Source organism: Petromyzon marinus, unplaced genomic scaffold, assembly GCF_048934315.1.
Source record: "Petromyzon marinus isolate PM22_M1 ecotype Great Lakes invasive population unplaced genomic scaffold, UKy_Petmar_22M1.pri1.0 PM_Scaffold_48, whole genome shotgun sequence".
NCBI classification, from domain to species: Eukaryota; Metazoa; Chordata; class Hyperoartia; order Petromyzontiformes; family Petromyzontidae; genus Petromyzon; species Petromyzon marinus.
In genome coordinates this window covers 249400-276899 of record NW_027423479.1, presented here as the reverse complement: position 1 = coordinate 276899, position 27500 = coordinate 249400, and the positions used below count along the sequence as shown (strand labels likewise).

Here is a 27500-nt window from a genome sequence, read left to right as displayed (position 1 = left end):
GCACACACCACACACAACACACAGACACCGCATATCCACAACACACCACACGCGCACAAAACGCACACCACACACACAACACACCACATACACAATCCACACACCACACACACAACACACAGACACCACATATCCACAGCACACACAACACACAACCACCACACACACCACACGCGCACCACACACTACACACACAGACAGACACCACATATCCACAGCACACACAACCACCACACACCACGTACACATCACGTACACAACACACACACATCACGTACACATCACACCACACACAACACACAGACACACCCAACACACAGAGACACACCCACACAATCACAGTGACCCACACACACACACCCCCATAGAGACCACTACTCACACATCCCCCCATACACTCCCCATACTCACCTTCCTCATCCTCATCACCATAATTCTCTCTCTCTCCATCATCATCGCCATCATTCTCTCTCACCATCACCATTGTCAACATCACCATTATTCTCTCTCCATCATCATCACCATTGTCACCATCATCATTCTCTCTCTCTCCATCACCATTATCACCATCTCTCTCTGCATCATCAGCAGCAGCCATGGTCTCTCCACTGCTGGATGTGGCGGTGATGATGTTGGTGATGGTGGTAGTGGAGGAGATGGTGGTGGTGGTGGTGGTTGTGGTGGTAGTGGAGAAGATGGTGGTGGTGGTTGTTGCTGGTGGTAGAAGTGGAGGAGATGGTGGTGGTGGCTGTTGCTGGTATTGGTGGTGATGGTGGTGGTAGTGGAGGAGGTGGTGGTGGTGGTTGTTGCTGATGGTGGTAATGGTAGTGGAGGAGATGGTGGTGGTGGTTGTTGCTGATGGTGGTATTGGTGATGGTGGTGGTAGTGGAGATGGTGGTGGTGATTGTTGCTGGTGGTAGAAGTGGAGGAGATGGTGGTGGTGGCTGTTGCTGATGGTGGTATTGGTGATGGTGGTGTTTGTTGTTGCTGCTGGTGGTGGTAGTGGAGGAGATGGTGGTTGTTGCTGGTGGAGATGGTGGTGGTGGTGTTGGTTGTTGCTGGTGGTAGAAGTGGAGGAGATGGTGGTGGTGGCTTGCTGGTGGAGATGGTGGTGGTGGTTGTTGCTGGTGGTAGAAGTGGAGGAGATGGTGGTGGTGGCTGTTGCTGGTGGTAGTGGAGATGGTGGTGGTTATTGCTGGTGGAAATGGTGGTGGTGGTGGCTGTTGCTGGTGGTAGTGGAGATGGTGGTGGTGGTTGTTGCTGCTGGTGGTGGTAGTGGAGGAGATGGTGGTGGTGGTTGTTGCTGGTAGAGGAGATGGTGGTTGTTGGTGGTGGTGGTGGAGGAGATGGTGGTGGTGGTGGTGGTAGTGGAGGAGATGGTGGTGGTAGTGGAGGAGATGGTGGTGGTGGTTGTTGCTGGTAGAGGAGATGGTGGTTGTTGTTGGTGGTGGTGGTTGTTGCTGGTGGAGGAGATGGTGGTTGGTGGGTGTGGTAGTGGAGGAGATGGTGGTGGTGGTTGTTGCTGGTGGAGGAGATGATGATGGTGGTGGTGGTAGTGGAGGAGATGGTGGTGGTGGTGGTAGTGGAGGAGATGGTGGTGGTGGTGGTAGTGGAGGAGATGGTGGTGGTGGTAGTGGAGGAGATGGTGGTGGTTGTTGTTGGTGGTGGTTAACGGTTTTGCTGTTGTCATTAACACACGGAGTTCACCCACAATGCAACGGGGTTTCTTATCATTGAGCTGGGAAGTCTTTTTTTTTGCAATTAAAGTCCTTTTAATCACTCTCGCTGGTGGGGCGTGGCTATGTTAATGAGGTCTGCCTCTGGTGGGAGTGTCTATGCTAAGTTGCAACTTGAGGGCGTGGTTATGTTAATGAGAGTTGCTGCGAAATTCCAGTGGTGAGGGCGTGGTTATGTTAATGAGATGTGTGGGCGTGGCTATGCGGGTTTCCACTAGGCGTGGTTATGTTAATGAGAGGTGGGGAGTGGCTTATGCGAATTTTGTGTTTCAAGTTCACGTTTCATTTATTAGGTACGAGCGGGAAGCGCCCGGCATTGCCCGAAGGGGAAAAAAAAATATCTTTAAAAACTTCTCAAAACTTAAAAACATAACATATACAAATAGGAAAAAAAACTTTGATAATTAGCTCGTTAATAAAAAAAAATTAAAATAAAACACAACGCGCGGTGGGGTAGAAAAAAATAACTGACGCTCGCGCGCCAGGATTCGATTCTTTAAATCGCGCAGAGGAATCGAATGTCGTCGATTTCTTTAGAATCTGTCTATTCCCGTTTAATCGATACCACAAATCGCTCACCAGATAGCGATTCTCGCCACGCACAAAAGTTAATTTTTTAAACGTTATACATTCTTATATTCTTGGCTCTTTCGGTAAAGTCACGTTGAAGGGAAACAATAAAATAATAAAATACATGTAAAACAATTCTCACGTTTCGACCATAACACAAACGGTCGTCATCAGATGTGTCGGTCAGCATTAATTTATTTATTTTTAAACGGTGTATTTATTTATAAAAACGTCAGCGCCACGCGCAGCGATTTGGCAGTTTATTTAGGACGAGTCCATCTATGTTCTAAGAGGGGGGAGACGAAAAATTAATGTATGCTGCCTGAAAGCCACCGTAGGCGTGAACAATCAATTAAGACACCAAATGGTTTATCAAATCTTTTCAATGCAACTCCGGGTGAGCTGAGCCCCGCCACTGACCCAGGCGAGCCCGAGGCTCCACGGGGCACCAGGCCGCAGTGCTGGGACTCCACCACGACCATTGTCACTCACTCACACACTCATTCACACACTCACTCACTCATCATACACACCCACTCACTCACACACTCATCATACACTCACACACACACTCACTCACACACACTCACTCATTCACACTCATTCACTCACACACACTCACTTACACACTCATACACTCAGTCACACACTCATCATGCACTCACTCACACATTCACACACTTACACACTCACACACCACTCACTCACTCACCCACCCAGCCACTCACCACCCACCCATCACAGCATCGGAGCAGTTGAGCCACGGCTTGTTTCCAACGTCCCGAGTTTTAATTACAAACACGAACGGACCGCTACCCACACAAAGACGAAGCTCCCCCAGGTAGCCTCTAGCAGGGCTGCAGGGGCAAGTGCTGAGCTGGCGAGTAGTGGCAGCAGCGCCTCTGAAGGCTACCGGCACTGTGGCACACGTCACCTCGCCCGGCCGCCTTTGTCTCTCCCCCAGTGGCGATGTTCACTACACACCGCTACACCAGGTAATCATTTGAGGCTGAGTCGACCTAGGGAAGGCTCAGGACCGGTTCAGATAATCGTCGCTGGTGGTGTTGGCTGTGAGCGGGAATTGAAGTCGGGTCGCCAGGTTCGTAGCGCAGCGTAGCGCTAACCACTACACCCACCGCTCCCCACACACAGACACACAGACACACACTCACACAGACACATACATTCACTCACACAGACACACACACACTCGCACAGACATACATTCACTCACACAGACACACAAAGACACACAGACACACACACATTCAGACTCACACAGACACACATACATTCACTCACACAGACACAAAGACACACAGACACACACACATTCAGACTCACACAGACACACATACATTCACTCACACAGGCAAACACACAGACACTCGCACAGACAGGCATACATTCACTCACACAGACACACAAAGACACACACAGACACTCACACACACACATTCAGACTCACACAGACACACATACATTCACTCACACAGACACAAAGACACACACACACATTCAGACTCACACAGACACACATACATTCACTCACACAGGCAAACACAGACACTCGCACAGACAGACATACATTCACTCACACAGACACACACAGACACTCAGACAAACACACATTCACTCACACAGGCAAACACACAGACACTCGCACAGACAGACATACATTCACGTACACAGACACACAAAGACACACAGACACCCACACACACATTCAGACTCACAGACACATACATTCACTCACACAGGCAAACAAACACACAGACACACACACACAGACACTCGCACAGACACATACATTCACTCACACAGGCAAACACACAGACGCACACACAGACACTCGCACAGACAGACATACATTCACGCACACAGACACACAAAGACACACACATTCAGACACACAGACATTCAGACACACACAGACAGATACACTCACACAGACACACACACAGACATTCAGACTCACACAGACACTCACCACCACTACCACCACCACCGCTACTGCCACCACCACCAAATAAAACGCAGAGACTGGCACATCCGCGTCCGAGTCTCTGTCTCTCTTACACGTGTGGGTGGGTGAGTGGGTGGGTGTGTGTGAGTGAGTGGGTGAGTGAGTGTGTGAGTGTGCGAGTGAGTGAGTGTGTGTGTGAGTGAGTGGGTCGGTGAGTGAGTGGGTGGGTGTGTGAGTGAGTGGGTGAGTGAGTGAGTGGGTAGGTGAGTGTGTAAGTGAGTGTGAGTAGGTGAGTGAGTGAGTGTGTGAGTGAGTGTGTGAGTGAGTGAGTGGGTGAGTGGGTGAGTGTGTGAGTGGGTGAGTGTGTGAGTGAGTGTGTTTATGAGTGTGTGAGTGAGTGAGTGGGTCGGTGAGTGAGTGGGTGGGCGTGTGAGTGAGTGAGTGGGTGAGTGAGTGGGTAGGTGAGTGGGTGAGTGAGTGTGTGTGTGAGTGAGTGAGTGGGTTGGTGAGTGAGTGAGTGGGTCGGTGAGTAGGTGGGTGAGTGTGTGGGTGAGTGGATGAGTGGATGGGTGAGTTGCTGAGTGGGTGAGTGAGTGAGTGGATGGGTGAGTGGGTGGGTGAGTTGGTGAGTGGGTGGGTCAGTTGGTGAGTTGGTCGGTGAGTGGGTGAGTGAGTGGATGGGTGAGTTGGTGAGTGGATGGGTGAGTTGGTGAGTGGGTCGGTGAGTTGGTGAGTGGGTCGGTGAATGGGTGAGTGGGTCAGTGTGTGAGTGGGTTGGTGAGTGGGTGAGTGAGTGAGTGGGTGTCTCCCCGTGTCTCCCCGTGTCTTCATCACCGCCTGCTGAGCCCCTGTTTAGCCTGGAAAGCCTCTCCATCCCTCTTCGTAGCCATCTGTAACATCAGCACCGCACAGGGAGAGAGACTCAGTGATTAACACTGAACCCTATGGGAGTCTCAGTGATTAACACTGAACCATATGGGAGTCTCAGTGATTAACACTGAACCCTGTGGGAGTCTCAGTGATTAACACTGAACCATATGGGAGTCTCGGTGATTAACACTGAACCCTATGGGAGTCTCGGTGATTAACACTGAACCCTATGGGAGTCTCAGTGATTAACACTGAACCCTATGGGAGTCTCGGTGATTAACACTGAACCGTATGGGAGTCTCAGTGATTAACACTAACCCTATGGGAGTCTCAGTGATTAACACAACCCTATGGGAGTCTCAGTGATTAACACTGAACCCTATGGGAGTCTCAGTGATTAACACTGAACCCTATGGGAGTCTCAGTGATTAACACTGAACCCTATGGGAGTCTCAGTGATTAACACTGAACCCTATGGGAGTCTCAGTGATGAACACTGAACCCTATGGGAGTCTCAGTGATTAACACTGAACCCTATGGGAGTCTCAGTGATTAACACTGAACCCTATGGGAGTCTCAGTGATTAACACTGAACCCTATGGGAGTCTCAGTGATTAACACTGAACCCTATGGGAGTCTCAGTGATTAACACTGAACCCTATGGGAGTCTCAGTGATTAACACTGAACCCTGTGGGAGACTCAGTGATTAACACTGAACCCTATGGGAGTCTCAGTGATTAACACTGAACCCTATGGGAGTCTCAGTGATTAACACTGAACCCTGTGGGAGTCTCAGTGATTAACACTGAACGCTATGGGAGTCTCAGTGATTAACACTGAACCCTATGGGAGTCTCGGTGATTAACACTGAACCCTATGGGAGTCTCGGTGATTAACACTGAACCCTATGGGAGTCTCGGTGATTAACACTGAACCCTATGGGAGTCTCAGTGATTAACACTGAACGCTATGGGAGTCTCAGTGATTAACACTGAACCCTATGGGAGTCTCAGTGATTAACACTCAACCCTATGGGAGTCTCGGTGATTAACACTGAACCCTATGGGAGTCTCGGTGATTAACACTGAACCCTATGGGAGTCTCGGTGATTAACACTGAACCCTATGGGAGTCTCGGTGATTAACACTGAACCCTATGGGAGTCTCGGTGATTAACATTGAACCCTATGGGAGTCTCGGTGATTAACATTGAACCCTATGGGAGTCTCAGTGATTAACACTGAACCCTATGGGAGTCTCGGTGATTAACACTGAACCCTATGGGAGTCTCAGTGATTAACACTGAACCCTAGGGGAGTCTCAGTGATTAACACTGAACCCTATGGGAGTCTCAGTGATTAACACTGAACCCTATGGGAGACTCAGTGATTAACACTCAACCCTATGGGAGTCTCAGTGATTAACACTGAACCCTATGGGAGTCTCGGTGATTAACACTGAACCCTATGGGAGTCTCAGTGATTAACACTGAACCCTATGGGAGTCTCGGTGATTAACACTGAACCCTATGGGAGTCTCAGTGATTAACACTGAATGCTATGGGAGTCTCAGTGATTAACACTGAACCCTGTGGGAGTCTCAGTGATTAACACTGAACCCTATGGGAGTCTCAGCGATTAACACTGAACCCTATGGGAGTCTCGGTGATTAACATTGAACCCTATGGGAGTCTCGGTGATTAACATTGAACCCTATGTGAGTTTCAGTGATTAACACTGAACCCTGTGGGAGTCTCAGTGATTAACACGGAACCCTATGGGAGTCTCGGTGATTAACACTGAACCCTATGGGAGTCTCAGTGATTAACACTGAACCCTATGGGAGTCTCAGTGATTAACACTGAACCCTATGGGAGTCTCAGTGATTAACACTGAACGCTATGGGAGTCTCAGTGATTAACACTGAACCCTATGGGAGTCTCAGTGATTAACACTGAACCCTATGGGAGTCTCAGTGATTAACACTGAACCCTATGGGAGTCTCAGTGATTAACACTGAACACTATGGGAGTCTCAGTGATTAACAGTGAACGCTATGGGAGTCTCAGTGATTAACACTGAAGCCTATGGGAGTGAGCCTCAGTGTGGCTCAGTGAGCCTCACCTTATGAATGTCGTGGTGTTTCTTTCTGCTCACAATCTCCTCCAGAATCTCCCCGTCTCCTCTCACCACCCTGAGACGTTCAACAGACGTTCAACAGACGTTCAACACACGTTCAAACACACGTTCAACACACGTTCAACACACGTTCAACAGACGTTCAAACAGACGCTAAACATCTTCTTTGGTTCTTTCGGTAAAGTCACGTAGAATGAGAATAAAATAATAAATTGATAAAATAAAATAACACAATAATATTCTCACGACGTTTCGGCCACAACACAAGCGGCCTTCATCAGGTGAAGGGAGCGAGACTGTCTGGTAGGACAGCGCTGGAGTGAGAGAGCCACGTTCAGATCACGGCTTTTAAGCCTCAAATTTCCGTACCACGGATAGCTACGGGCCCCGTTCAGACGGACGAGTTCGTCCATGGTCGGAACAGAGGAGGGGGAGAGAGACAGCTGCGAAGCCCTAGTATACTCCATGTTGTAAACCATACCATTAACCGTGGTGTGAGAGGTATTAAGAGGCAATGCTGGCGAAAGAGCTGCGGTCTGAAGGTCATCGTAAAATTACAATTAATTAAGAACAGAAATGATTTAACACATCTTTCCAGTGGTTACTAAGCCTGAATCCATCTTCTCGGTTGAAATTGGATGTCTTAATTAAAAGGAGACATGATGGTTCAATGAGCCACTCTGTCTACAGGAAAGCTACCCATACAGATGCTTACTTGAAACCGGATTCCCACCACCATCCATCCCAGAAGAACTGCCTCATCAAGACTCTATACCATAGAGCCCAATGCATTTCCGACCAGGAACACATTACCAGTGAACTCAAGCACGTACACCAGGCTCTCAGGGCTAATGGCTACTCCGACTACACAATCCGCAAAGCCATCACTCCAGTCATGAAGAAGGATCCTCTTGTGGAGCCACTCAAAACCATCACCTTACCCTACATTGCAGGGGTCACTAAAAAGATCTCCAAAATCCTGAATAAACACAAGATCCAGGTCCGATTCAACACAGTACACAAAATCCGTGATTTAGTTCCATCTGTAAAAGATGCTCTTCCAGACATACAGTACCCGGGCGTTTACAAACTAAAGTGCCTCTGTGGTAGTAGCTACATTGGAGAAACCAAAAGACATATCTCGGACCGCATCCGCGAACATAAAGCAGACTTGAAACACGGTAAGACGAACTCCTCTGCCGTGGCAGATCACTGTTACAATTCAGTGGGCTCACATGACATTGACTTCTCCAAGACGGAGGTTCTTTGCAAACCAACTGGCTACCATGAGAGATTCGTTCATGAGGCCATTCACATATACAAGCACAGAGACAAATTTCGTCTCCCCCCTCCTCTTTTCAAAAAATAGATGGACTAGTCCTGGGCAAACTGCCAATCGTTGCGCGTGACGCAAACGTTATTTTTTTATATATATAAATAAATATGCCGTTTTCAAAATAAATTTATGCAAACCGACACACCTGATGATGACCGTTTGAGTTATGGTCGAAACGTCGTGAGAATTTTTTATTGTTTTATATATATTTTGTTATTTTGTTGTTTCTCTTCAACATGGAGTATACTAGGGCTTCGCAGCTGTCTCTCTCCCCCTCCTCTGTTCCGACCATGGACGAACTCGTCCGTCTGAACGGGGCCCGTAGCTATCCGTGGTACGGAAATTTGAGGCTTAAAAGCCGTGATCTGAACGTGGCTCTCTCACTCCAGCGCTGTCCTACCAGACAGTCTCGCTCCCTTCACCTGATGAAGGCCGCTTGTGTTGTGGCCGAAACGTCGTGAGAATATTATTGTGTTATTTTATTTTATCAATTTATTATTTTATTCTCATTCTACGTGACTTTACCGAAAGAACCAAAGAAGATGAATCATTGCAGTCACGAAAGCTTTAAATCGAAATTTAGACGCTAAACAGACGTTAAACAGACGTTCAACACACGTTCAACAGACGTTCAAACAGACGTTCAAACAGACGTTCAACAGACGTTCAACTGACGTTTCACAGACGTTCAAACAGACGTTCAACACACGTTCAAACAGATGTTCAACACACGTTCAACAGACGTTCAACAGCCGTTCAAACACACGTTCAAACAGACATTCAACAGACGTTCAACAGACGTTCAAAAAGACGTTCAACAGACGTTCAACAGAAGTTCAACAGCCGTTCAAACACACGTTCAAACAGATGTTCAACAGACGTTCAAACACACGTTCAAACAGACGTTCAAACAGATGTTCAACAGACGTTCAACAGACGTTCAACAGCCGTTCAAACACACGTTCAAACAGACGTTCAAACAGATGTTCAACAGACGTTCAACAGACGTTCAACAGCCGTTCAAACACACGTTCAAACAGATGTTCAACAGACGTTCAAACACACGTTCAAACAGACGTTCAAACACGTTCAACACACATTCAAACAGATGTTCAACACACGTTCAACAGACGTTCAACATCCGTTCAAACACACGATCAAACAGATGTTCAACAGACGTTCAAACAGACGTTCAAACAGATGTTCAACACGTTCAACAGACGTTCAACAGACGTTCAAAAAGACGTTCAACAGACGTTCAACAGACGTTCAACAGACGTTCAACACACGTTCAACACACGTTCAACAGACGTTCAACACACGTTCAACACACGTTCAACAGACGTTCAACACACGTTCAACACACGTTCAAACATATGTTCAACAGACGTTCAAACATATGTTCAACAGACGTTCAACTGACGTTTCACAGACGTTCAAACAGACGTTCAACACACGTTCAAACAGATGTTCAACACACGTTCAACAGACGTTCAACAGCCGTTCAAACACACGTTCAAACAGACATTCAACAGACGTTCAACAGACGTTCAAAAAGACGTTCAACAGACGTTCAACAGAAGTTCAACAGCCGTTCAAACACACGTTCAAACAGATGTTCAATAGACGTTCAAACACACGTTCAAACAGACGTTCAAACAGATGTTCAACAGACGTTCAACAGACGTTCAACAGCCGTTCAAACACACGTTCAAACAGATGTTCAACAGACGTTCAAACACACGTTCAAACAGACGTTCAAACACGTTCAACACACATTCAAACAGATGTTCAACACACGTTCAACAGACGTTCAACATCCGTTCAAACACACGATCAAACAGATGTTCAACAGACGTTCAAACAGACGTTCAAACAGATGTTCAACACGTTCAACAGACGTTCAACAGACGTTCAAAAAGACGTTCAACAGACGTTCAACAGACGTTCAACAGACGTTCAACACACGTTCAACACACGTTCAACAGACGTTCAACACACGTTCAACACACGTTCAACAGACGTTCAACACACGTTCAACACACGTTCAAACATATGTTCAACAGACGTTCAAACATATGTTCAACAGACGTTCAACTGACGTTTCACAGACGTTCAAACAGACGTTCAACACACGTTCAAACAGATGTTCAACACACGTTCAACAGACGTTCAACAGCCGTTCAAACACACGTTCAAACAGACATTCAACAGACGTTCAACAGACGTTCAAAAAGACGTTCAACAGACGTTCAACAGAAGTTCAACAGCCGTTCAAACACACGTTCAAACAGATGTTCAATAGACGTTCAAACACACGTTCAAACAGACGTTCAAACAGATGTTCAACAGACGTTCAACAGACGTTCAACAGCCGTTCAAACACACGTTCAAACAGACGTTCAAACAGATGTTCAACAGACGTTCAACAGACGTTCAACAGCCGTTCAAACACACGTTCAAACAGATGTTCAACAGACGTTCAAACACACGTTCAAACAGACGTTCAAACACGTTCAACACACATTCAAACAGATGTTCAACACACGTTCAACAGACGTTCAACATCCGTTCAAACACACGATCAAACAGATGTTCAACAGACGTTCAAACAGACGTTCAAACAGATGTTCAACACGTTCAACAGACGTTCAACAGACGTTCAAAAAGACGTTCAACAGACGTTCAACAGACGTTCAACACACGTTCAACACACGTTCAACAGACGTTCAACACACGTTCAACACACGTTCAACAGACGTTCAACACACGTTCAACACACGTTCAACAGATGTTCAACAGCCGTTCAAACAGACGTTCAACAGACGTTCAACAGACGTTCAACAGACTTTCAAACAGACGTTCAAACGACGTTCAAACAGACGTTGAACAGGCGTTCAACAGACGTTCAAACAAACGTTCAACAGACGTTCACACACGTTCAAACGTATGTTCAACAGACGTTCAACACACGTTCAACACACGTTCAAACATATGTTCAACAGACGTTCAAACATATGTTCAACAGACGTTCAACAGAAGTTCAACAGACGTTCAAACAGACGTTCAAACGACGTTCAAACAGACGTTGAACAGACGTTCAAACACACGTTCAACACACGTTCGCCACAAAGATACAAATGTCCCCCGCATAGCCTCCAGCAGGCTGTAGGGGCAAGTGCTGTTAGCTAGCGAGTAGCAGCAGCAGTGTCTATGTACTACACACACCACACACAGACAAAGCTCCCCCAGGTAGCCTCTAGCAGGGCTGTAGGGGCAAGTGCTGTGAGCTAGCGAGTAGCAGCAGCAGTGTCTATGTACTACACACACCACGTACAGACAAAGCTACCCCAGGTAGCCTCTAGCAGGGCTGTAGGGGCAAGTGCTGTTAGCTAGCGAGTAGCAGCAGCAGTGTCTATGTACTACACACACCACACACAGACAAAGCTCCCCCAGGTAGCCTCTAGCAGGGCTGTAGGGGCAAGTGCTGTTAGTAGCGAGCAGCAGCAGCCCCGGTAACTACGGGGTTGCCGTGGTTACGGTGAACCACCCCCCATCGTGAGGGGGTTGCCGTGGTTACCATTCTCGTCCCCCACCTCCCTTAATGAGGGGGTTGCCGTGGTTACCGTGCCCCCACCCCCTATCGTGAGGGAGTTGCCATGGTTACAGTGCCTGTCCTCCCCCCTCTCCACCCCCATCGTGAGGGGGTTGCCGTGGTTACCGTGCCCCCACCTCCTATCGTGAGGGGGTTGCCATGGTTACAGTGCCTGTCCCCCCATCTCCACCCCCCCCCCCCCATCTTGAAGGGGTTGCCGCGGTTACTGTGCCCGTGCCCCACCCCCCCACCCCGTGGGGGTTGCCGTGGTTACCGTGCCCCCTCCCCCCACCCCCCCATCGTGAAGGGGTTGCCGCGGTTACCGTGCCCCCCCCCACCCCCCCATCGTGAAGGGGTTGCCGCGGTTACCGTGCCCCCCCCCACCCCCCCACCGCGTGGGGGTTGCTGTGGTTACCGTGCCCCCTCCCCCCACCCCCCTATCATGAAGGGGTTGCCGTGGTTACCGTGCCCACCCCCCACCCCCCACCGCGTGGGGGTTGCCGTGGTTACCATTCTCGTCCCCCACCTCCCTTAATGTGGGGGTTGCCGTGGTTACCGTGTGCGTCCGGTGGTGGGGTCGGTCTCTCTCCGCACGTGGTTCTGCAGCTTCTGGTACTGGGCCTGGGTCAGAGGCCTCACGGAGACGCGTGGCCCCGTGGGAGGGTCTACGCGGGGGGGGGAGACGTCACGGGGGGAGACGCGGGGGAGACACGGGGGGGGAGACACGGGGAGACGCCTGCACGTGGACAGAGACACGGGGGAGACACGTGGGGAGAGACACGGGGGAGACACGGGGGAGACACGGGGGAGACACGAGGGAGACACGAGGGAGACGTGGAGGAGACGCGGGGAGACACGAGGGAGACACGAGGGAGACATGGGGAGACGCCTGCACGTGGACAGAGACACGGGGGAGACACGGGGGAGACACGGGGGAGACACGGGGGAGACACGGGGAGACACGAGGGAGACGCGGAGGAGATGCGGGGAGACACGGGGAGACACGAGGGAGACACAGGGAGACGTGGGGAGACGTGGGGAGACGTGGGGAGACACAGGGAGACGTGGGGAGACACGAGGGAGACACAGGGAGACGTGGGGGAGACACAGGGAGACGTGGAGGAGACGTGGGGAGACACAGGGAGACGTGGGGAGACACAGGGAGACACAGGGAGACGTGGGGGAGACACAGGGAGACGTGGGGAGACACAGGGAGACGTGGGGAGACACAGGGAGACGTGGGGAGACACAGGGAGACGCGGGGAGACACAGGGAGACGTGGGGAGACACAGGGAGACGTGGGGAGACACGAGGGAGACACAGGGAGACGTGGGGGAGACACAGGGAGACGTGGGGAGACACAGGGAGACGTGGGGAGACACAGGGAGACGCGGGGAGACACAGGGAGACGTGGAGGAGACGTGGGGAGACGTGGAGGAGACACAGGGAGACATAGGGAGACGTGGAGGAGACACAGGGAGAAGTGGGGAGACGTGGGGAGACACAGGGAGACGTGGAGGAGACACGGGGAGACACAGGGAGACGTGGAGGAGACACAGGGAGACGTGGGGAGACGTGGGGAGACACAGGGAGACGTGGAGGAGACACGGGGAGACACAGGGAGACGTGGAGGAGACACAGGGAGACGTGGGGAGACACAGGGAGACGTGGAAGAGACACAGGGAACCATGGGGAGACACAGGGAGACGTGGGGGAGACGTGAGGAGATGCGGGGGAGACGTGGGGAGGACACAGAAGCACACACAGACACACAGAGGCACACACAGAGGCACACAGAGAGACACAGGGGGAGACAGAGGCACACACAGAGACACCACACACACAGAGACACCACACACACAGAGACACCCAGAGACACCACACACACACAGACACCACACAAACAGAGACAACACACACACAGAGACACAGGGGGAGACAGAGGCACACACAGAGACACCACACACACAGAGACACAGGGGGAGACACCACACACACAGAGACACAGGGGGAGACACCACACACACAGAGACACAGAGGGAGACACCACACACACAGAAACACCACACACACAGAGACACCACACACACAGAGACACAGAGGGAGACACCACACACACAGAGACACCACACACACACAGACACCACACACACGGAGACACAGAGGGAGACACCACACACACAGAGACACCACACACACAGACACCACACACACAGAGACACAGGGGGAGACACCACACACACAGAGACACCACACACACAGAGACACAGGGGGAGACAGACGCACACACAGAGACACCACAGACAGAGACACCACACACACAGAGACACAGGGGGAGACACCACACACACAGAGACACAGGGAGGAACACCCCACAGAGAGACACAGAGACACACATGGAGACTTGGTGAGACACAGAAAGATAAAAGCAAAGCTCCCCCGTGTAGCCTGTAACAGACTGTCGGGGCAAGTGCTGTTAGTAACGAGCAGCAGCAGCAGCAGCACCTATCAAGGCTACCGGCACTGTGGCACACACAGAGGGGGTGGGTGGCTACCAGCACCGCGCCCGGCCGCCTTTGTCTCCCCAGTGCTAGCGATGTTCACTACACACCGCACCAGGCACTCGTTTGAGGCCGAGCCGACCTAGGGGGAGGCCCGGGACCGGTTCGGTTAATCGCCACTGACGGTGTGGCTTTATTTTAGTTTTGTATCTGGTTGTGGTGTAACAGTTCTCTGCAGAACCGCATGGCTCACAGGGGCTACACCGAAGAAATTAAACTTGAGCGGGAATCGAACCCCGGGACGCCGGGTCTGTAGCGGTCTGCGTGGAGGCTGTAGACGCCTGACCCTGACCCTGCCGATGTGCGGGGAGGGGGGGGGGCACGTACAGTGCTCCGTCGGCGTTTGTGCAGTGCGCGCACTGTACGCAGTGTGTACAGTGCGTAGTGTGCACGCTGTGCACGCGGTGTGTACAGTGCACACAGCGTGTACAGTGTGTGCAGTGCGCACTGCGCGTGGTGTGCGTACTGTACACACTGTACACAGTGTGTACAGTGTGTGCGTGCTGTGGTGTGCGCAATGTGTACAGTGTGCGCTGTACGTGCGGTGTGTAGTGCACAGTGTGTACAGTGCGCATGGCGCGCAGTGTGTGTACTGTATACACTGTACGCGGTGTGTACAGTGTGTGCACAGTGCGTACAGTGCGTACAGTGCTCCCCCGCGCGGTGCGCTCAAAACTGGGGACCTGGCAGTGACTGCTCGTTGAGGCTGGGTCCAGGCAGCACGTCGCCATCGTCGCCACCACCACCACCGGCACCACCGGCACCACCGGCACCGCCACCGGCGCCATCGGCACCGCCAAGGACGGCAGCGGCGGGGACGACGTCACCGCCGCTGCCCTTCTTCAATCGCCTCCGCTCCCTCCTCCTCCTCCTCTTCTCTCTCTTGAGCTCCTTCTTGAGCTTCCTCCTCTTCCTCCTCTTCTTCTTCTTCCGTCTCTCCTCCTCCTCCTCCTCCGCCGCCTCCTTCCTCCGTCTCCCCTCGACTTTCCGCTTCCCCTCGCCGGAGGCGGCAGCCCCCTTGGAGTCCTTCCGCCTCTTGCGCGACTTTCTGTCCTTCGACGATGATGACGATGATGACGACGACGATGACGACGATGACGACGATGATGAGGATGAGGAGGATGAGGAGGATGAGGAAGACCGCTTGCGTTTGGCGGAAGAGTGCGCCCTCCGTCGGACCGTCAGCTCTGTTCGGCCTCTGTCGGGCATTTTCTGAGGGGGGAGGGAGTCTCGGTGATTAACACTGAACCCTATGGGAGTCTCAGTGATTAACATTGAACCCTGTGGGAGTCTCAGTGATTAACACTGAACCCTGTGGGAGTCTCAGTGATTAACACTGAACCCTGTGGGAGTCTCAGTGATTAACACTGAACCCTGTGGGAGTCTCAGTGATTAACACTGAACCCTATGGGAGTCTCGGTGATTAACACTGAACCCTATGGGAGTCTCAGTGATTAACACTGAACCCTGTGGGAGTCTCAGTGATTAACACTGAACCCTATGGGAGTCTCAGTGATTAACACTGAAGCCTGTGGGAGTCTCTGTGATTAACACTGAACCCTGTGGGAGTCTCGGTGATTAACACTGAACCCTATGGGAGTCTCAGTGATTAACACTGAACCCTATGGGAGTCTCAGTGATTAACACTGAACCCTGTGGGAGTCTCAGTGATTAACACTGAACCCTATGGGAGTCTCGGTGATTAACACTGAACCCTATGGGAGTCTCAGTGATTAACACTGAACCCTGTGGGAGTCTCAGTGATTAACACTGAACCCTATGGGAGTCTCAGTGATTAACACTGAACCCTGTGGGAGTCTCTGTGATTAACACTGAACCCTGTGGGAGTCTCGGTGATTAACACTGAACCCTGTGGGAGTCTCGGTGATTAACACTGAACCCTATGGGAGTCTCAGTGATTAACACTGAACCCTGTGGGAGTCTCAGTGATTAACACTGAACCCTGTGGGAGTCTCAGTGATTAACACTGAACCCTGTGGGAGTCTCAGTGATTAACACTGAACCCTGTGGGAGTCTGTGATTAACACTGAACCCTGTGGGAGTCTCAGTGATTAACACTGAACCCTATGGGAGTCTCGGTGATTAACACTGAACCCTATGGGAGTCTCAGTGATTAACACTGAACCCTGTGGGAGTCTCAGTGATTAACACTGAACCCTATGGGAGTCTCAGTGATTAACACTGAACCCTGTGGGAGTCTCTGTGATTAACACTGAACCCTGTGGGAGTCTCGGTGATTAACACTGAACCCTATGGGAGTCTCAGTGATTAACACTGAACCCTATGGGAGTCTCAGTGATTAACACTGAACCCTGTGGGAGTCTCAGTGATTAACACTGAACCCTATGGGAGTCTCGGTGATTAACACTGAACCCTATGGGAGTCTCAGTGATTAACACTGAACCCTGTGGGAGTCTCAGTGATTAACACTGAACCCTATGGGAGTCTCAGTGATTAACACTGAACCCTGTGGGAGTCTCTGTGATTAACACTGAACCCTGTGGGAGTCTCGGTGATTAACACTGAACCCTATGGGAGTCTCAGTGATTAACACTGAACCCTATGGGAGTCTCAGTGATTAACACTGAACCCTATGGGAGTCTCGGTGATTAACACTGAACCCTGTGGGAGTCTCGGTGATTAACACTGAACCCTATGGGAGTCTCAGTGATTAACATTGAACCCTATGGGAGTCTCAGTGATTAACACTGAACCCTATGGGAGTCTCGGTGATTAACACTGAACCCTGTGGGAGTCTCAGTGATTAACACTGAACCCTATGGGAGTCTCAGTGATTAACACTGAACCCTGTGGGAGTCTCAGTGATTAACACTGAACCCTATGGGAGTCTCGGTGATTAACACTGAACCCTGTGGGAGTCTCAGTGATTAACACTGAACCATATGGGAGTCTCAGTGATTAACACTGAACCCTGTGGGAGTCTCGGTGATTAACACTGAACCCTGTGGGAGTCTCAGTGATTAACATTGAACCCTATGGGAGACTCAGTGATTAACACTGAACCCTGTGGGAGTCTCAGTGATTAACACTGAACCCTGTGGGAGTCTCAGTGATTAACATTGAACCCTATGGGAGTCTCAGTGATTAACACTGAACCCTGTGGGAGTCTCAGTGATTAACAATGAACCCTGTGGGAGTCTCAGTGATTAACACTGAACCCTATGGGAGACTCAGTGATTAACACTGAACCCTGTGGGAGTCTCAGTGATTAACACTGAACCCTGTGGGAGTCTCAGTGATTAACACTGAACCCTATGGGAGTCTCAGTGATTAACACTGAACCCTATGGGAGTCTCGGTGATTAACATTGAACCCTGTGGGAGTCTCGGTGATTAACACTGAACCCTGTGGGAGTCTCAGTGATTAACACTGAACCCTGTGGGAGTCTCAGTGATTAACACTGAACCCTATGGGAGTCTCAGTGATTAACACTGAACCCTATGGGAGTCTCAGTGATTAACACTGAACCCTGTGGGAGTCTCGGTGATTAACACTGAACCCTGTGGGAGTCTCGGTGATTAACACTGAACCCTATGGGAGTCTCGGTGATTAACACTGAACCCTATGGGAGTCTCGGTGATTAACACTGAACCCTATGGGAGTCTCAGTGATTAACACTGAACCCTATGGGAGTCTCAGTGATTAACACTGAACCCTATGGGAGTCTCAGTGATTAACACTGAACCCTATGGGAGTCTCAGTGATTAACACTGATCCCTATGGGAGTCTCGGTGATTAACACTGAACCCGATGGGAGTCTCGGTGATTAACACTGAACCCTGTGGGAGTCTCAGTGATTAACACTGAACCCTGTGGGAGTCTCAGTGATTAACACTGAACCCTATGGGAGTCTCGGTGATTAACACTGAACCCTATGGGAGTCTCAGTGATTAACACTGAACCCTATGGGAGTCTCGGTGATTAACACTGAACCCTATGGGAGTCTCAGTGATTAACACTGAACCCTAAGGGGGACTCAGTGATTAACACTGAACCCTGTGGGAGTCTCAGTGATTAACACTGAACCCTATGGGAGACTCGGTGATTAACACTGAACCCTATGTGAGTCTCAGTGATTAACACTGAACCCTATGGGAGACTCAGTGATTAACACTGAACCCTATGGGAGACTCATTGATTAACACTGAACCCTATGGGAATCTCAGTGATTAACACTGAACCCTATGGGAGACTCATTGATTAACACTGAACCCTATGGGAGACTCAGTGATTAACACAGGAACCCCACTGATTAACATTAAACCCTACAGGAACCCCACTGATTAACATTAAACCCTACAGGAACCCCACTGATTAACAATGAACCCTATAGGAACCCCACTGATTAACAATGAACCCCACTGATTAACATTAAACCCTACAGGAACCCCACTGATTAACATTTAACCCTACAGGAACCCCATTGATTAACATTTAACCCTACAGGAACCCCACTGATTAACAATGAACCCTACAGGAACCCCACTGATTAACATTTAACCCTACAGGAACCTCACTGATTAACATTTAACCCTACAGAAACCCCACTGATTAACCCTACAGGAACCCCACTGATTAACATTAAACCCTACAGGAACCCCACTGATTAACATTAAACCCTACAGGAACCCCACTGTTTAACAATGAACCCTACAAGAACCCCACTGATTAACATTTAACCCTAAAGGAACCCCAATAACATTGAACCCCACTGATTAACATTTAACCCTACAGGAACCCCACTGATTAACATTAAACCCTACAGGAACCACAATGATTAACATTAAACCCTACAGGAACCCCACTGATTAACATTAAACCCTACAGGAACCCCACTGTTTAACAATGAACCCTACAGGAACCCCACTGATTAACATTTAACCCTACAGGAACCCCACTAACATTGAACCCCACTGATTAACATTTAACCCTACAGGAACCCCACTGATTAACATTAAACCCTACAGGAACCCCAATGATTAACATTAAACCCTACAGGAACCCCAATGATCAACATTTAACCCTACAGGAACCCCAATGATTAACATTAAACCCTACAGGAACCCCACTGATTAACATTAAACCCTACAGGAACCCCACTGATTAACATTAAACCCTACAGGAACCCCAACTCCGGGAGCGAGTGAAGCCTGAACCGACTAGGCCCCACCCTCTCTCTCTCTGAGGGAAGTTTTAAAAAAAAAATTGTTTTAAATTTCGTTTCGAGACAAAGCCCGCTAGCGCCGCCGCTTGGAGTCTTTAACGTCGACTAACAATAAATAAAAGTTGTTGTTGTTGTTGTTTGCGTGGTGTTTGTTATTTTAAACAACGGGAATCGGATTCCACCGCGAGGTAACTTACCGAGAGATGCTAGGCGAGACTTCCGGAAGATTTGTTCGTGTTCGTAAACCTCACCACGTCTATCTTCCAGAAGATTCTTTTCCTGGATGTAAATATTCCGGAAGATTCTTCCGGAAGAGTTGCTCGTGTTCGTTAACCCCGCCCCCCCCCTCCTCCACGCACCTCCTCGGATAAACATCTTCCGGAAGCATCTTCCGGTTTCTGGTAGAATTGTTTCCCTGTTCGTAAACCCCCCGCCCCACCAACCGCCTCTTCCTAACGGTCTTCCGGAATAAAACTTCCAGAAGACTTGTTTGCGTTCGTAAACTCCCTTCGCTCTTAACAATCTTATTCCGGAATCATATTCCATCTTCCAGAAGATTATTCCCTCTTCCAGAAGAGTCCATTTCCGGGTTTTTTTCTGACGGAATTCCCATTTACAGATCTTCCGGAATTAACTAATTAACTTCCGGAAGGGTTATGATATTACATTTTGATTTAAAGCTTTCGTGACTGCAGTAATTCATATTCTTAGTTCTTTCGGTAAAGTCACGTTGAAAGGAAACAACAAAATAATAAAATATATATAAAACAATAAAAATTCTCACGACGTTTCGATCATAACACAAACGGTCGTCTTCAGGTGTGTTGGTTTGCATATTTTTTTTTTTAAACGGTGCATTTATTTATTTATAAAAAAAACGTTAGCGCCACGCGCAACGATTTGGCAGTTTATTTATGACTAGTCCATCTATATTCCGAAAAGAGGAGGGGGGAGACGAATTTTTTTTATAATGTATGCTGTCTGAAAGCCACTGTAAGCGTGAACAATCAATTAAGACCTGAAATGGTTTATCAAATCTTTCCAATGATTGCTAAGATAGAATCCATCTTCTCGGTTGAAATTGTCTCTGTGCTTGTATATGTGGATAGCCTCATGAACGAATCTCTCATGGTAGCCAGATGGCTTACAAAGAACCTCTGTCTTTTATATATATTTTATTATTTTGTTGTTTCCCTTCAACGTGACTTTACCGAAAGAACTAAGAATATGAATTACTGCAGTCACGAAAACTTTAAATAAAAATTCCAGAAGACTTGTTTGTGTTCGTAAACTCCCTCCCTCTTACCAATCTTATTCCGGAATCATATTCCAACTTCCAGAAGAATATTCCCTCTTCCAGAAGAGTTCATTTCCCGTTTTTTTTTCTGACGGAATTCCCATTTACAGATCTTCCGGAATTAACTAATTAACTTCCGGAAGGGTTATTATAGTCTTAGCTCTTTCGGTAAAGTCACGTTGAAGGGAAACAATAAAATAATAAAATTTATATAAAACAAAAAAATTCTCACGACGTTTCGACCATAACACAAACGGTCGTCATCAGGTGTGTCGGTTTGCATCAATTTATTTATTTTTAAACGGTGTATTTATTTATTACAAAAAACGTCAGCGCCACGCGCAGCGATTTGACAGTTTATTTAGAAGGACGAGTCCATCTCTGTTCTGAAAAGAGGAGGGGGGGAGACGAAAAATTAATGTATGCTGTCTGAAATCAAAACTTTTTTCCAGAAGGGTTCTTGAAGGTCGGAAACCCCCTGCCGCTTGCTCCTACCAATCTTCCGGAAAATGTATTCCTTCTTCCGGAAGTATTGGAGTTGTTTTTTTACGGAATTCCATTTACGGATCTTACGAAAAATCCTTCGAAGCAGAGTTGTCAGCGTTCAGAAATCAATTACGGCGATCTTCTGGAATATTCTTCTGTCTTCCGGAAGATTCGCACCCAGACCCTGCTGAGATGTTTACTACCTCGCCTGGTATACAGGAGGTCGTGGGTTCGATCCTAGACCCTGATGAGATTTTAACTACCTCGCCTGGCCTACAGGAGGACGTGAGTTCGATCCCAGACGATGTGAGATGTTGACGACCTCGCCTGGTATACAGGAGGTCGTGGGTTCGATCCCAGACCCTGATGAGATGTTGACTACCTCGCCTGGTACACAGGTCGTGGGTTCGATCCCAGACCCTGATGAGATGTTAACTATCTCGCCTGGTATACAGGAGGTCGTGGGTTCGATCCCAGACCCTGATGAGATGTTGACTACCTCGCCTGGTACACAGGTCGTGGGTTCGATCCCAGACCCTGATGAGATGTTAACTATCTCGCCTGGTATACAGGAGGTCGTGGGTTCGATCCCAGACCCTGATGAGATGTTGACTACCTCGCCTGGTACACAGGTCGTGGGTTCGATCCCAGACCCTGATGAGATGTTGACTACCTCGCCTGGTCTACAGGAGGTTGTGGGTTCGATCCCGGACCCTGATGAGATGTTGACTACCTCGCCTGGTATACAGGAGGTCGTGGGTTCGATCCCAGACCCTGATAAAATGTTGGCTACCTCGCCTGGTCTACAGGTCGTGGGTATGGGCGTGGTCTTGGCCACCCACCACCTCGTGTGCCACAGTGCCGCTAGCCTTTATAGGTGCTGCTCGCTAACAGCACTTGCCCTACAATCTGTTAAGGCTATACGGGGGATCTTTGTCTTTGTGAGTGGGTGGGTGAGTGGGTGACCTCATCCTCCTGCACCTAGCCTGGCACAGCAGTCAACCCATGGCACCTGCAGGGTCTGCCCCTTCACCTCCTCCTCATGCACCTAGCCTGGCACAGCAATACAACCCTTGGCACCTGCAGGGTCTGCCCCGTGACCTCCTCCTCATGCACCTAGCCTGGCACAGGCGCTGTGGTGACGTATTTAGCGTCACGTTCTGACCACCCCATTGGCCTCCCCCCGTGACTGGTCATCCGTGATCAAAGAGCTTCATAGCTCATCGGATTAACCTGCACGCGCGCCGACTCAACATTCCCATTGTGATTTTTGCGCGACGTCACGCTAACATCCGGGGACTCCCTCGCACCCTCGCCCCGCCCATTAAATCGACGACCCCACCCCAGTATGTAATGACGTCACCGCGCAGACCCCAATCCCGTACGTCATGACATCACCACGCAGAAACGCGCCGTACGGGCGTCGTTACGTCATGCAAGCCTGCGGGCATTTCAGTAAACCGACAACCCTTCCCGTACGTCATTACGTCGGTAGGCAGATACGCCCCCATCTTGGTGCTACATTACGTCACGCGAGCATCCGGGCATTTCCTAAAACCTTCCAACAATCCTCCTCGCACGTCAAAACGTCACCACGCAGACACGCCCTCCCCGCCCCACCTCCGTGCGTCATTACGTCACGCGATCATCCACCAATCCCACCAGCAACCAAGTCGACCCCGTGCGTCAAGACGTCGCCACGCAAGACACGCCCTCCCCCACCCCACCTCCGTGCGTCCGTTACGTCACGCGAGCATCCGGGTATTTCAACGCCCCGCCCACACACCCCGGCCCCGCCCACCACCGGAGGTAAAAGATGGAGGAGCTGGCGGGCTACGGCGATTCGGATACGGAGAGAGAGGCGGGTGGAGAACCGCGCTCTGCCGCGCGGGACCTTCGCTCCCAGGTGAGGAGGAGGAAGGGGAAGGAAGGAGGAGAGGAGGCAGCCCTCGGATTTACCCTGAGGTGTTTTTTTGTTCAATTTTATTTTGGGTTTTTTTCAAGTTGCTCGCCTCAGTTTTGTTGAAAGGCAACAACCAAAAATGGCGGCGGGCACGGAGTTATTTATTTATTTAAACCCCCCCCCCCCTCCTCTCTTTTCAAGCCCCTCGCCCCGCCCCCCCAGCCCATTTCAGCGCACTGATTGGTTGAACCACCCCTCCGTTGCCGCCATCAGCCAATGGGGTGACTCTTTAACCCCCCCCTCCCGGGTTTGTAAAGGGACAACGTTCACTCTTGCAGAGGCCTACCACAGGCTCCGTGATTAACACTGAGCCCTATGGGAGACTCAGTGATTAACACTGAACCCTATGGGGGACTCAGTGATTAACACTGAGCCCTATGGGAGACTCAGTGATTAACACTGAGCCCTATGGGAGACTCAGTGATTAACACTGAACCCTATGGGGGACTCAGTGATTAACACTGAGCCCTATGGGAGACTCAGTGATTAACACTGAGCCCTATGGGAGACTCAGTGATTAACACTGAACCCTATGGGAGTCTCAGTGATTAACACTGAACCCTATGGGAGACTCAGTGATTAACACTGAGCCCTATGGGAGACTCAGTGATTAACACTGAACCCTATGGGAGACTCGGTGATTAACACTGAACCCTATGGGAGACTCAGTGATTAACATTGAACCCTGTGGGAGACTCAGTGATTAACACTGCGCCCTATGGGAGACTCAGTGATTAACACTGAGCCCTATGGGAGACTCAGTGATTAACACTGAGCCCTATGGGAGACTCAGTGATTAACACTGCGCCCTATGGGAGACTCAGTGATTAACACTGAGCCCTATGGGAGACTCAGTGATTAACACTGAACCCTATGGGAGACTCAGTGATTAACACTGAACCCTATGGGAGACTCGGTGATTAACACTGAACCCTATGGGAGACTCAGTGAATAACACTGAACCCTATGGGAGACTCAGTGATTAACACTGAACCCTATGGGAGACTCGGTGATTAACACTGAACCCTATGGGAGACTCACTGATTAACACTGAACCCTATGGGAGACTCAGTGATTAACACTGAACCCTATGGGAGACTCAGTGATTAACACTGCGCCCTATGGGAGACTCAGTGATTAACACTGAACCCTATGGGAGACTCAGTGATTAACACTGCGCCCTATGGGAGACTCAGTGATTAACACCGAGCCCTATGGGAGACTCAGTGATTAACATTGAACCCTATGGGAGACTCGGTGATTAACACTGAACCCTATGGGAGACTCAGTGATTAACACTGAGCCCTATGGGAGACTCAGTGATTAACACTGAACCCTATGGGAGTCTCAGTGATTAACACTGAACCCTATGGGAGTCTCAGTGATTAACACTGAACCCTATGGGAGACTCAGTGATTAACACTGAACCCTATGGGAGACTCGGTGATTAACACTGAACCCTATGGGAGACTCGGTGAATAACACTGAACCCTATGGGAGACTCAGTGATTAACACTGAACCCTATGGGAGACTCAGTGATTAACACTGAACCCTATGGGGGACTCGGTGATTAACACTGAACCCTATGGGAGACTCAGTGATTAACACTGAACCCTATGGGAGTCTCAGTGATTAACACTGAACCCTATGGGAGTCTCAGTGATTAACACTGAACCCTATGGGAGTCTCAGTGATGAACACTGAACCCTATGGGAGTCTCAGTGATGAACACTGAACCCTGTGGGAGTCTCAGTGATTAACACTGAACCCTGTGGGAGTCTCAGTGATTAACACTGAACCCTATGGGAGTCTCAGTGAGTAACACTGAACCCTATGGGAGTCTCAGTGATTAACACTGAACCCTCTGGGAGTCTCAGTGATTAACACTGAACCCTATGGGAGTCTCAGTGATTAACACTGAACCCTATGGGAGTCTCAGTGATTAACACTGAACCCTATGGGAGTCTCAGTGATTAACACTGAACCCTATGGGAGTCTCAGTGATTAACACTGAACCCTATGGGAGTCTCAGTGATTAACACTGAACCCTATGGGAGTCTCAGTGATGAACACTGAACCCTATGGGAGTCTCAGTGATGAACACTGAACCCTGTGGGAGTCTCAGTGATTAACACTGAACCCTGTGGGAGTCTCAGTGATTAACACTGAACCCTATGGGAGTCTCGGTGATTAACACAGAACCCTATGGGAGTCTCACTGATTAACACTGAACCCTATGGGAGTCTCAGTGATTAACACTGAACCCTATGGGAGTCTCAGTGATTAACACTGAACCCTATGGGAGTCTCAGTGATTAACACTGAACCCTATGGGAGTCTCAGTGATTAACACTGAACCCTATGGGAGTCTCAGTGATTAACACTGAACCCTATGGGAGTCTCAGTGATTAACACTGAACCCTATGGGAGTCTCAGTGATTAACACTGAACCCTATGGGAGTCTCAGTGATTAACACTGAACCCTATGGGAGTCTCAGTGATTAACACTGAACCCTATGGGAGTCTCAGTGATTAACACTGAACCCTATGGGAGTCTCAGTGATTAACACTGAACCCTATGGGAGTCTCAGTGATTAACACTGAACCCTATGGGAGTCTCAGTGATTAACACTGAACCCTATGGGAGTCTCAGTGATTAACACTGAACCCTATGGGAGTCTCAGTGATTAACACTGAACCCTATGGGAGTCTCAGTGATTAACACTGAACCCTATGGGAGTCTCAGTGATTAACACTGAACCCTATGGAAGTCTCATTGATTAACACTGAACCCTATGGGAGTCTCAGTGATTAACACTGAACCCTATGGGAGTCTCAGTGATTAACACTGAACCCTATGGGAGACTCAATGATTAACACTGAACCCTATGGGAGACTCAGTGATTAACACAACCCTATGGGAGACTCAGTGATTAACACTGAACCCTATGGGAGACTCAGTGATTAACACTGAACCCTATGGGAGTCTCAGTGATTAACACTGAACCCTATGGGAGCCTCAGTGATTAACACTGAACCCTATGGGAGTATCAGTGATTAACACTGAACACTATGGGAGACTCGGTGATTAACACTGAACCCTATGGGAGTCTCGGTGATTAACACTGAACCCTATGGGAGTCTCAGTGATTAACATTGAACCCTATGGGAGTCTTGGTGATTAACTCTGAACCCTATGGGAGTCTCGGTGATTAACACTGAACCCTATGGGAGTCTCAGTGATTAACACTGAACCCTATGGGAGTCTCAGTGATTAACACTGAACCCTGTTGGAGACTCGGTGATTAACACTGAACCCTATGGGAGTCTCAGTGATTAACACTGAACCCTATGGGAGTCTCAGTGATTAACACTGAACCCTGTGGGAGTCTCGGTGATTAACACTGAACCCTGTGGGAGTCTCGGTGATTAACACTGAACCCTATGGGAGTCTCTGTGATTAACACTGAACCCTGTGGGAGTCTCGGTGATTAACATTGGACCCTATGGGAGTCTCAGTGATTAACACTGAACCCTGTGGGAGTCTCGGTGATTAACACTGAACCCTATGGGAGTCTCGGTGATTAACACACGAACCCTGTGGGAGTCTCGGTGATTAACACTGAACCCTGTGGGAGTCTCTGTGATTAACACTGAACCCTATGGTAGTCTCAGTGATTAACAGTGAACCCTGTGGGAGACTCTGTGATTAACACTGAACCCTATGGGAGACTCTGTGATTAACACTGAACCCTGTGGGAGTCTCAGTGATTAAC

At 49.4% G+C, this 27500-nt stretch overlaps 2 protein-coding genes across 2 annotated transcripts in view; one reads left to right on the top strand and one right to left on the bottom strand.

The window, feature by feature from the left end:
- The window catches only part of LOC116958121 (bleomycin hydrolase), a 38359-nt gene extending 36578 nt beyond the window's left edge, over nucleotides 1-1781 (top strand). Inside the window, exon 13 of the mRNA XM_032980616.2 lies at nucleotides 1-1781. This exon is cut by the window's left edge and continues 2452 nt beyond it. The gene's annotated coding sequence lies outside the window, so the exon portion shown is untranslated.
- Nucleotides 1782-3073: 1292 nt separating this feature from the next.
- Nucleotides 3074-20295, bottom strand: LOC116958123 (uncharacterized). Its single transcript, XM_032980619.2, has 5 exons — nucleotides 20176-20295; nucleotides 15456-15984; nucleotides 12768-12876; nucleotides 7266-7335; nucleotides 3074-5162 (listed from the first exon to the last, which is right to left on the bottom strand). The coding sequence occupies exons 2-5, from the start codon at nucleotides 15979-15981 to the stop codon at nucleotides 5103-5105; spliced, it is 765 nt and encodes a 254-aa protein (XP_032836510.1). The 5' UTR covers nucleotides 15982-15984; nucleotides 20176-20295; the 3' UTR covers nucleotides 3074-5102.
- Nucleotides 20296-27500: the final 7205 nt, after the last annotated feature.

What these genes read in the sequence shown, in the direction of transcription:
- LOC116958123 (XM_032980619.2), bottom strand. Translation starts at nt 15,981, where the DNA reads ATGCCCGACAGAGGCCGAACAGAGCTGACGGTCCGACGGAGGGCGCAC. An exon ending in CAACGAGCAGTCACTGCCAG is followed by an intron (nt 12,877 to 15,455) that starts GTCCCCAGTTTT and finishes CCCCCCGCGTAG; the next exon opens with ACCCTCCCACGGGGCCACGC. An exon ending in CCCACCACCGGACGCACACG is followed by an intron (nt 7,336 to 12,767) that starts GTAACCACGGCA and finishes TGAACGTCTCAG; the next exon opens with GGTGGTGAGAGGAGACGGGG.